The following is a 12,500-nucleotide window of genomic DNA, read 5'->3' on the forward strand; positions in this document are numbered from 1 at the left end:
GTGTGTGTGTGTGTGTGTGTGTGTGTGTGTACGGGGAGGGGTGGAGAAGGACTAGAGAGAGGAAGAAGGAGAGACAGAGATGTGGAGAGAGAAAGAATATCGTTAAAGTGAAGGAGAGATAGAAAATGAGAGATGAAGAGACAAAGAGAGATGGAGAAAAAAAACAATAGAGAATGTGGTGGGGAAGAAAGAAAAGGAGAAGGAAAGAGAAAAAAAATGAGAGGGGAAGATAGATACACAGGTAGACAGAGATGTAGAGAGAGAGGTCTTCTTCTTCTTTCGGCTGCTCCCTTTAGGGGTCGCCACAGCGGATCATCTGCCTCCATCTTGCCCTGTCCACTGCCTCCTCTACTTTCACACCAACCATCTCCATGTTCACCTTCACTACATCCATAAACCTTCTCTGAGGTCTACCTCTTCTCCTTCTACCCGGCAGCTCCATCTCCAACATTCTTTGCCCAATATATCCATAATTCCTCCTCAATACATGTCCAAACCATCTCAACCTGGCCTCTCTGGCTTTATCTCCAAACTGCTCCACCTTCACTGTCCCTCTGACCTGCTCATTTCTAATCTTGTCCAGCCTTGTCACTCCCAACGAAAAACTCAGCATCTTCATCTCTGCCACCTCCAGCTCAGCCTCCTGTCTTTTAGACAGAGCCACAGTCTCCAAACCATACATCATAGCAGGACGCAATACTGTCTTGTAAACCATCCTTTTCACTCTTGCTGCTATCCTTCTGTCACACATCAGCCCTGACATCCGTCTCCACCCACTCCATCCTGCCTGCACCCTCTTCTTCACCTCTTTTCTACACTGTCCATTGCTCTGGATGGTTGACCCAAGTTATTTGAAGTCATCCACCTTTATGACCTCTACTCCTTGCATCTTCACCTTTCCACCTGCCTCCCTCTCATTCACACACATGTATTCCATCTAGATGTAGAGAGAGAGGTAAAAAGAGAAAAAGAAAGAAAGAAGAAAAGTGGCAGGGAGAGAGGGAGAGGAGTACAGAGAGATTGAGAGGGAGACTAAATGAAGATACAAAAAAGGGAAGAAAGAGAGAGAAAGAGAGAAAATGGGACGAGATTGAAAGAGAGAATTTTTTCCAATGTCCTTTCTATTGGATTGTATCCTCAGTTTGGGTTCCCACTAAAATTGCGTGAGTGTGCGCCCGCGCGTGTGCACTCTGCTTCTTCACTCTTATGAGGGGATTACTTTCTGTGAAGTGGTTTCATTTCTGAATGGTCTCCGGTAGAAAAATGACCCTTTATGTCTTTGTGTGATATGAGGGTCCATCCAGCCCCTAACAGAGCCCCACCATCTCTAATTGGTAAACATGGCATGTGGTCCCAGCTCAAATTACACTGACATTTTAATATCAAATTATAATGTCAAATATGCTAGCAGCTCAGTGGAGGGCTTACTGAAGCCTTCTGAGCCCTAATGGTGATGGAGTACAGAAGTAATGAACCACTCAATTCATTTGATTACTTTCAGGTTTACACTTGGTGACTCTTTAGTTTAAAGTTTGCATATAAATTGTATATTAGCCACAGTAAAACCTTGAGTAAATTCGGTATAACGGAATAAATATTTTTGTTTTTAGAGGCATGGTTCTTCAGTTCTACGTGAACTTTAATGTGAATGTGTGTGCACGTTATACAGTTCTGCTCAGAAGTCACAAAAGCCCCATCACACCTGACAGTGCACTGCACTGTGACACATACACACATGCAGCAATCAATAGAACTCTGTCCTACTACTGAACTGTTAGTGATGAGCCACGAGCAATAGACGTCAGACTGACTCAACCAGTCTGTCACTCAAAAACACATCTCGCTTCATAAACTTATTGACTTATATTCAGTCAAAACAACCATCTGAACATAGACTGTGCTAATAATACACATCTCCTTTAATAGCTGCTAGACTTTTTTATGTGACTATATTTATTACATTTAGCTTTGAGTTCAGATCAGCTGGCCTGTGATTAATAGCTAGACCGCATGTGCATTTCCTGTTCTGTCATTTATTAATTAAATGTAGATGAGATTTAATAGTGCCTGTAGGAAGCCATAATGTTCAGTAGTAATTAATGTCTATGATAAAAATGCATTGTGTGTTTCTAAATGGCTCTGCAGAATTATGTGTGTGCTTGTGGGATAAATTATGTTTTGTTGCTTTTTTTTTTATAGGCAGATCGCTCTTGATTCCCAAACAGTTTCTGCATGTAGAGCATAATTATTTTCAGAAATGATTTCTCATGCATATTAATGTATAACATTATACAGGAAAATGCTAAAATGTTAAATCCTGCAAATAGAAAAAGCTTCATTTAGCCATTAGTATATGTTAAAATATGTGCTGTCTTGTCTCCAGTAAGGGAAGAAAAAGGAAAGTGAAGAATTTATTCATATATATATATATATATATATATATAAAATCTAATATATTTGTCTCTAATGGAACAAAACTTTGTATCTCTATTTTTGTCACTTTTTTGGACATAATTTGAAAGTATCAGCTGCTCTTTTACATTAGCCCATATTTATCAAGCATTTTAAAGTAAGAACACTGATCTAAGATCAGGTTTCATCAGTTCTTGTAATTCTATTCAGTGTTATAAAGCCATAAGCTGACCCCAGATTAGCATTCTTGCTCTGATGAGCTTGATAAATATGGACCGATGTGTGAATGTCAGGATCAATGCTCCTCAACTGCTTGCAAAAGAAAAGTCTGTTTACTGTAAGTGACATCGAAACCTCCTTCTCCTGTGAAGTTATCATTTTGGAGATATGAGGGTTCTTTCCGACAGTGCGTTTCCTTTTCTTCTTTTCTCCTCCTTTTAAGAAGTCTTCTTTTTTTTCATCTAGCTTCTCCTTGGAAAGATGCCCGGAAAACACCAAGTAAAATCGACCTGTATGACGTCCGTCGCCGACCCTGGTACCTGCTCACAATTTACATTTCTGTTTGCATTAGTTGTGTGTCAGGCTTTTTGTAGTTGATTTAATACAGAAATTTTTCACAGCAGCTGCCACATCAAACCTTTTTTTTTTTTTTTTTTTGACATCACTGAAAATGCCTGCTTATTACATTGTGCAAACACTTTATGAGGGATGGACTAGTAGAATAACACTCAAAATAAAGTATCCTTATTTTAAAGTATATTAAAATTAGGGCTCAGCTGATCAGATGATACAAGTCGATATTAGTGTCTTTCGGTATAATCAGTGTCATCCAATAGCAAGTGAGAAATAAGGTAAATAAGAGGCAAGAAACCAAGTGTGCAAAGCATTCTGGGTAGCTGCCCCCAGGGGTTCAATATATCATCTGTTAATGTGAGCTTCTGCTTTTAAAGGAGTAAAGAAGTGTGATAATTGAGAACTGAGATTCATATCAGTCATATTATGCACGATTAACTCAAACTATTGGAGTATAAAATGAAAACATAAAATAAAAATATAAAATTACATCTGCCAATAATATCTGTTATCTGAAGCTTTATCTCCATAAAATCTGTAGCAATTTTGGCCGGCAAATGTTCATGTTGGTCAAGTCTTAATTAAAGTTAATAATGTTTTTCCTTGTAACTTCACCGTTTTTGTCACAATAGCAGTGATCACATTATTCTGAACGGTTCTTCCTGTTGTTTTATTCAGGTATGTACAGGGTGCTGCCTCGCCTAAGGACATGCTGATTCTGGTGGATGCGTGAGTGGATTTCATATTAGTACATTATTCCGTATCAAACTTCGCCTTGCTTCAATAACTGCTCCCTCTTTTCTCTTTGTCTGCCTCTGAAGGGTGCTATGTGTGACTGAATGGGGCTCAGGTGTTGAAGTGTGTGTGCTTGTGGTTATATGTGTGTGTGATGATACCTTTTGCACATCTGCATCTGTCACAACATATTCCTATATTTATCCTCCACATTTAGTTGGGCTGCGTACTATATTTATAATGTATATTTTGTAATACTCCTTGTGGTTGTTTTTTTGTATTTATAGGTGCATGCAAACATTTAGGCATTACATATTTTGGTAATTCTTTTTAAAGAATACTGGGGGGGGGGGGGCATAAAGTATAATGTAGCCTTACATTTTGGTTTTTATTCCCCCATAATTGTCCATTTAATTTTGGTATAAATGTGCCATATTTAGGTCTTCTGTAGAGGATGTATTGACCTATTTTCACTTGAAAAACCAACAAAACATGTACTTTGTCCAAACTTTTGCATACGGCTCTGTTATATTATTGGTTTACCACTTGTTTGTTTTAACCATTTAAGTATACACCAGTTCCATCAAGACAAAATCCTACTGCATGCAAGTATACTTGGTCTGTAAAGTGATTCTGATTCTATTTCTGTGGCTGTGATTCAGGAGCGGCAGCGTGTCTGGATTAACTCTTAAACTCATTCGAACATCCGTCAGCGAGATGCTGGAGACACTTTCTGATGATGACTATGTCAATGTGGTGAACGTAAGTTTTGGGCTGTATTCATATGTGTCTGGTGTGTCTATAGTATGTCTGTGTGGGTGTGTTTGTATGTGAGCCAGTTATAAGTGTTAAAATGCAACACTACTTCTTCCATCAAGCAAAGGAAAATCTCAAAGAGGTTTCCTCATAGCATATCCTGCAGTAAAAACAGTAGTGGCAGTAAATTAATGAGAATTATTACACTAAGAAACAGTGAAAAGGTGTTGCTGAGGAGCATATAGTGGCTGACACACAGTATTCCTATCATCTGTTGTGTTTATTCTTTATTCTGAGATTATGTGGTTTGAACCATACTTAAGATTCAGGCACAAAGCTTTCCATAGCTCGCCAATGCTGTGCAAAACTGCAGCAGCAATACTGTGGTCTTTGCTTATGCTGAAAATCCTGATGGAGTGTATTAAGGACTCGAAACATATGCAGCCATTTATTAGTGCCCTGTCAAGGTGCAGAAAGTTTCATGCCTAAAACGAAATGTAAACACATTTGATTGACAATAGGTAAACAAAAGGCAGTGATTTGTGGGGATACAAAAGACAGAAACTCAACACACTTTCAGAACAGTTTTGACCGTAGGTTAAATGCAAATAAAAACAGAAAGCAGTGATTTAAAAATCTACTTTGATCTGTATTCAAACACAAGCAGCACCATTCTCTGTGTGTAAAAGACAAGGCTGAAAACCACAACTGAATGCCAATGATCCTCTATCTCTTAAACGGCAGTGCATTTAAAAACCAGCATACTTACCTGGTGCTGGATATCACCATATGACCTCTTGAATATCCATCATTAATAAACATTGTCCTTTGCTGCATCAGCAAATGCAAGTTAAGACTGTACTATGCATAGTGGAAGTCATATGTCAACAAGGTCCAGAAATGCTGCCGACTTCTCTGGGCTCAAGCTCTTCTGTGATGGACCAATGCACAGTGTAACTGTGTGTTGCGGTCTGATTAGTTAACTTTTTAGATTTTTTATGGAAATAATGGACATTGTGTCCACTGAGCCAAAGAAGAAAAGAACCATCTAGATTGTTACCAGTGTAAAGTTCCAAACTCAGTTTTTTTTTAACCATTTTCCATTAAGTACAGATTTGTTTGCATTTGGTTTGTAATAATAAATGCAAAACTGCTCTCCTACTCCCAGTACTGTTCAGGTTCTACCACAATCCTAGAATTGTCCTTTGGGCTACTGAACTTTTTAGTCTGTTAGTACAAGTTCTACAGATGGTCTGAGCTTGAGACAATAACTAAGGGACTTTGCAAATGTGGACTGTTCAGTGTGCATTTATAGTGTGAAATTTCCTTAGTATTAAATATTCCACAGTCAATGGCCAGTGGTATTATAACAAAGTAGAAGTGATTGGGAATCACAGCAATTCAGCCACATCACCAAGCATAATGCAAAGTGTTGAATGCTGTGGTGTAAAACGTCGCCGCTGGACTCTAGAGTAGTGGAGACGTGTTCTCTGGAGTGACGAATCACGCTTCTCCATCTGTCAATCAGATGGACGAGTCTGGGTTTGGTGGATTCCAGGAGAACGATACTTGTCTGACTGCAGCCTGCCAAGTGTAAAGTTTGGGGGGATTATGGTGTGGGGTTGTTTTTCAGGAGTTGGGCTTGGCCCCTTATTTCCAGTGAAAGGAACTCTTAATGCTTCAGCAGACCAAGAGATTTTGGACAATTTCATGCTCCCAACTTTGTGGGAACAGTTTGGGGATGACCCCTTTGTGTTCCAACATGACTGTTCACCAGTGCACAAAGCAAAGTCCATAAAGACATGGATGAACCTGACTGGCCTGCACAGAGTCCTGACCTAAACCGGTTAGAACACCTTTGGGATGAATTAGAGTGGAGACTGCAAGCCAGGCTTTCACGTCCAACATCAGTGTCTGACCTGACTAATGCGCTTCTGGAAGACTTCTTAAACACACTCCTAAACCTTGTTTAAAGCCTTAAAACTGAGGCCTTAAAGCCTCAGTTTCATATGTGTGTGAGGGCAGATGAGCAAATATTTTTGGAAATATAGTTGTGGTGTGCACTCGCCCCCCGGACCACAACAATAACGGCTGCGAAAGCTGGCAGGAAGGCGGGGCCCAAACACCCAGCTGCGATGAACCTCGGCGAGGACGGCAGGGAGAGAGCCACGAGAGTGGAGGGGCGGAGCGCAAAGCCCGAGCTCCCCCGATGGACGCGAGTCACGGGACGACGACGACAGTGCTGGCAACAAGGTTATGCAGCGAGGCCGCTTCACTACACCTCACGTTCGACCCAGGTGGCCGAGCTGCCAGCTGGGGGTGATAACGAGGAGGCGGAGCTGCGAGCTCTTGTTCCCTCTCGGCTTGGGTGCTCTCGCCTTTTAAAAAGAGCTGAGAGGGAACAGAGCGGGTAGGAGGGACAAGCTGCAGCAGCAGAGGAGTGAAGAGCTGAAAAGCTTGAGTAAAGGACTGAAAAGTCAAGCTAGCTTCAACCACTGAAAACTAGCTTAACATAGCGTTGGTTGTTGTTTACTTTGTGGATTTATTTGGGTGAATAAAGAAAAATGGCTGCTGCAATCCTGAATCCTGCCTTCAGCGTCCTCCTTGAGTCCGGGGTAGCACATGTGATGCTACAATAGTGTATTTCACTTCTGTGTAAATAGTCCTTTCAGTCGTGTTTATGTATTCAGTGTATTTTTAACAATAGTTTGGAATCAAATATTGACAAAATAATACATTTGAATCAAATCATGATGAAGTTTCAGGATGTATTAGACAGCTTTCCAATCAAATCATTTTGAGGTCAGAGATTTACACATCTAATATCTACAGTTCTGGCAGTTGCATGCCAGATGGCGGAACAGGATGAAACAAATTAGTGGAATTTCCATGAGAAAGATGATCAATCTGAGTGTATACATTTGGGGGTATAAGCTCTAAATCAGTGCTGAGATGGCTGGTTTTAAGCTGCAAGTGCATGTGTGTGAGTCTAAGAGAAAGACCAGGAGAGTGATGGAGGTAAAATAATGAAATATGGATCGGGCTTCAGCTTGCCACTTGAAAACAGGCTCTTAATGAAAAGGCTGCTTGAGCGTGTGTGTGTGCTGAATTGGAGGCGTGCGGCCGGAGCGAACGCTGGGAGATCAGGCAGAGAGCGGCTGCAGGAAATGCCCATCTATCATTCCGCTCAGAGAGAGGCTGTGAGCCCTGGTGGCCCTGCGGCAGCTAGAGCCCAAACTCCTGCAGGATTAATCTGAGCCTGCTCCCTTCTCTCCTCTACTCACACTCAAGCTCACTCGTCCATCCGTCACACTCTCATTCCCAAAGCCGCCCCAGTGATATTACCTGACAGATCTGGCAAGCTTATTGGAAATTTCAGAGCCTTAGCAGAGGGGGTGGTGTTCGGACGTTTTTAGTTTCAAATGTCATACCTGATTCATACACTTCTATGATAAGACTGCAGTTTTTTTTTCCACCATTTCTTTCCTCTGGAATTTAGTAACATTTCTTCTCGCTTTGGTGCATCGGTGCTCTGACAAGGATAAGCCGTCTGAGCCCTGTCAGCTGGCCATGCTTGAAGAACTGTGTGTTTGCGTGTGCACCAGCAGACCTAAAGTCAGACTAACTATGCTGATAGTGCTAGTGTGCTTGCATAGTATTAATGAGAAGAATTGCAAAGGATCAGTTGTTGTGTGGGTATGTGTGTATGAAAAGCAGAGAGAAGGATAGATAGAAATAGATATACATGTGTGGTAAAGACTCAGGATTTTAAGACAGTTGCCGTTTGCTGTCGATATTTGAGGATTTAACGATCTGATATATCCAGTATATCCTTTTTTTTTTTTGGAAATACATATCTTTGCATCATTTTTGGCGACTGGGCATAAATGTTAGGTGGTCTCCTCCCTGATTACCTATTTTGGGTGGTCAGTGATGTTTTTATGATATCACAGCAGGTTACAAATGGCCAATGCAGCACTATGTTGGCAGCATACTAACCATGTTTTTTTCTTTTCAAAGCAAAACAATAGCAGGATTACACACATTAGAGAAAACACAAGTTAGCAAACGCAAACAAGGCGACCCTTCGCTATAAAGTGCTTCTCAAGCATATCTACAATAATCAGAATAAAAGCCTGACAGCTAAAAAATGTGCATAAAGACGGACAAAAGAAGTAGACTTAAAAACCCAAACCATCCTAGCTAAAGCATACTGCCACAGTGGGCATGGAAATGTTTTTTTTTTCTTTTTTAATTTATATCTTACCTCTGATGACAGTTTGCAGATCAGTGGTGACGAGGACGATGCTTTCACTTGGGTGGTAGTTGTATATTTAGCTTTAGTAATGGGCATCCTCTACTTTTCCAAAGTATCATGCTTAGCTTTTACAGGTCCCCCAGGCACATCTTTTGAATTTCTGGAGTTTCAAATTCAAAGTACATTCACAGGAATGCTAGCTGATGGGCTACGTCATGTCTACAACATGTCCTTTGTGTGAAAATATAATTATTCTACAGCAGTAATTATTAATGCAGATAGCTCAGATATTTACAGTACTACTTTTGTGCTTAGATTAAAAAAATCATTTGAATACTGCAGGCTTTGCTTGCACTAATATAGCGAAAAAGCCAGTTCAGGCCCTGGGTATCGGCCCATTACCGATACCTGGTTTTGGATTGGTGCCATCTCTAGGCTCAGCAACAGTAACCACACAATGCACAGCCCTGTTTGTCATTGCATTACTGTGAGCAGGACAGGCATTACTGTGAATTACAGAAGGTTCTCCACAGGATTAATACTCATCAAGCTTGTAAAAACTACAGACTTTGAAGATATATGCAGGATTAAAATCATGGCAATCTCCATTAATCAGCGTAAGTACAGTACCTCCCCAGGTGAAACTTTCATTTCAGGCTTGTTAATAGTAGAGTGCAGCACTATCTGTGCTATATGGTGCAAGGTTGGAGCTGTGATGTATGGTGAAGGACTGTGGCATTAGGTGCTGTTGCAGCAAGTTTCATCACTCAGGCCATCAGCACTCAGTACAGGAGCATCCTCATGACACTGCTGTCACTCACTGAGCCTCAGGGGGCCTGAAACCACCCTCCATTATCAATCCATCAAATAAAGCACCCAATCAATAACAACCACCCATTATGGATTACCTGCAAAGGAAAGAACACAACCTGAGTAATGTGCACATACATGTACATACTTGTAAATCTGAATGATCTTTAGACACCTGTGACAGACTCATAGTATTGACAGACATATAGTACTGTCTGGAATTAAATGCACAATGACAGTTTAATTGTTTTGGACTGTGGATCTGAAAGTTTAAATCAGCATTGTGATTATGTCTGAAAGTAAAACCACAGTTTTTTTCTTAAGCATAAAAGTAATATTAGCAATAAGCTTTACTACTCAGATCATGTTTTTGTCTTCTTACATTTGATTTTACACGCAGCTAGTGTCACCAATACCAGTAAGGCACTAAACATTTAGATAATGCTGGCTAACATAAACCAAGTGAACAGTGTTTTACTGACTGATGTGATTATCACTTCTCAGTTGTGAAATTACTTAGCCCCTTAAAATCATAGACCTGTTACATACTGCGACTTATTATTCAGTAACTACAGGGACTTCAGTACTATTCTTAGGTTATGAAAGTGTGTAATAAATCTTTGGGCCCACCAGCAGGCCCTGGCCAGGTAAGGGGTTAAACTCAAACGAAGAGCTAAAACCTACAAAGCTTTAAAAGTTTGTTGGAATCAGCTAATTAAATTTAAATTCAGTTCAGTTGAATGTTAAGCAAAGGAACATTTAATCATTTTATTCAATGCTGATAATGGAACCTTATAATCAGCTGATTTTATCAGCCAAATGATATTGGTCAGTTGGGTCCCGCAGGGTATTCACCTGTTCCCCTTTAATGAGATTCTTGGAGTGTGTTTGTTCCTCACCCTGATTTTGTTCTATGAAGCTTCAATCCCTGAATTTTATGAGGTGACATTTTCAAATGTTACCTTTAGTGTAGAATTGACACACAGGTAGCTGCAGCTCTGTGCATGATGTTCCTCTGCCAGAGGAATAGGCACTGTTCTCAGGGGTTTATGACTGCTGTGCATGTTCATGTAAATATGGCATTTAGAGTGACTGAGGAGCTCTGGGAACTGAGGAAATAAGTTTCATATTATGCCTTTTCAATTAATGAACGTTATGAGTTGGATAGCGGATATCGTCGGGCCTTCTGAAGTCTTCTTTTTGATTTAGGTAATTGTCAGACATCAAGGCAAATATTTAATCAGGTTTATTGTAGCTCCCCAGCACAATACAGCAGTGCATCTCAATTACCATTGAGCTGTGTGCATATATTGAATAGCCAGGTGCTCCTGAAACAATAGACAGAAACCCAAACTGTGCTGAAACTACAAAGAAAACGGAGTGAATAGGAACTCAGGGCTTCTCTGGATATTAAAGTTTGTGTTTAAGCTCAAATGTCTCTTGGCAACAGATGTTATTATTTTATTCAGATTTAAGAAAACTGTTCCTGTACCCTAAAGTCATATTGAAGGTGAATTAGTTTTACCTGGGGAGGTACACCAAGGCCCAAACATGGATTATGCTGAGTCTTGTACAAGTACAGCCTGTACTCTCCTAGGAAGGCTTTAAACTTGATGTTGGGGCATTGCTGTGAGGACGTGACTGCATTTAGTCACAGGATCATTAGTGAGTTCAGGTATTGATGCTGGAAAAATAATTACAAATGTCACTCATCCCAAAGATATGGAGCTCCATCACTCCGGAGAACACAGTTCCACTGATCCATCAATGCTTAAGGGCTTTATAGCCCTCCAGCCAACATTTGGTATTAGTCTTGATAAACCTATGCTTATGTGTATCTGCTCCACAGCATCCCATTCTATTTGCAATGCTTTTCTATAAAGATTATGCAACATATACAGGGGCACTTGTTGAACATTTTGTACTCTTTGTAAAACTTTGTTATATATTGCTTCAATTATTGTCTGTAGTGGAGCACAGGGCACACTGTAGCATGGGATACAATTTAACACATTTTAATATACTTAAACAGGTTGAAGTAGAGGTGTTTATTGATTGCTGAGTTTTGTAAGTCACAGAAATGAAACTTACTGAGCACTTTATTAGGTGCACCTATTTTGTATCTACATTTATTGTCCAATTTATCAGCTCCACTTATCATATACTAGATGCACTTTGTAGTTCTATGATTACAGATGACTGTAGTTCATCTGTTTCTCTGCATGCTTTATGCTCTTTCACCCTGTTCTTCAACGGTCAGGACAACCACAGGACCACCACATAACCGGTATTGTTTGGGTGGTGGATCATTCTCAGCTCTGCAGTGACACTGACGTGGTAGTGGTGTGTTAGTCTGTGTTGAAGCTGTTATGAGTGGAGCAGACGTAGCAGTGCTACTGGAGTTCTGTACTGTCCACTCTATTAGACAATCCTTCCTTGTTGGTATACCTTATAGATCTAAAGTCAGAGACAGTAGTTCATCTGTTGCTGCACAGTTTGTGTTGGTCATCCTCTAGTCCTTCATAGGTGGTCGCAGGGCATTGCCCACAGGACTCTGTTGTCTGGATGTCTTAGGTTGGTGGACTATTCTGAGTCCAGTACTGACACTGAGGTGTTTGAAAACTCCAACAGCCCTGCTGCGCCTGATCCACTTGTGCCAACACAACACACTAACACAACACCACCTGATCGATGTCACTGCAGTGCTAGGAATGATCCACCACCCAAATAATACCGATTCTGTGGTGGTCCTCTGGGGGTGTTGGCCATCAAAGAACAGGGTAAAGGTGGGATAACACCTCCTTCTGGAGATCTGCCTTCTGCAGGTTTCACCTCCAATTCAAATCAAAGCTTCATTCAGCTAATCGTGTGCTTCTGAAGACAGTAATTAGAAGGATCAGGTGGGGATGATTAGGGTTGGAGCTGAGGTCTGCAGGAATGTAGATCTTCAAGAGCT

At 40.7% G+C, this 12,500-nt stretch overlaps 1 protein-coding gene across 5 annotated transcripts in view; it reads left to right on the forward strand.

The window, feature by feature from the left end:
• LOC108443125 (voltage-dependent calcium channel subunit alpha-2/delta-1) overlaps nt 1–12,500 on the forward strand; it is a 130,448-nt gene that overhangs the window by 64,554 nt on the left and 53,394 nt on the right. For all 5 annotated transcript variants that reach the window (XM_017723853.2, XM_017723937.2, XM_017724021.2 and 2 more), the window contains exons 8-10: nt 2,878–2,947; nt 3,664–3,714; nt 4,383–4,482. In XM_017723853.2, coding sequence (XP_017579342.1) covers nt 2,878–2,947; nt 3,664–3,714; nt 4,383–4,482 — 221 coding nt within the window. The remainder of the gene's footprint in view (nt 1–2,877; nt 2,948–3,663; nt 3,715–4,382; nt 4,483–12,500) is intronic.

The sequence above is a fragment of the Pygocentrus nattereri genome, chromosome 7 (assembly GCF_015220715.1).
Source record: "Pygocentrus nattereri isolate fPygNat1 chromosome 7, fPygNat1.pri, whole genome shotgun sequence".
Lineage (NCBI taxonomy): Eukaryota > Metazoa > Chordata > Actinopteri > Characiformes > Serrasalmidae > Pygocentrus > Pygocentrus nattereri.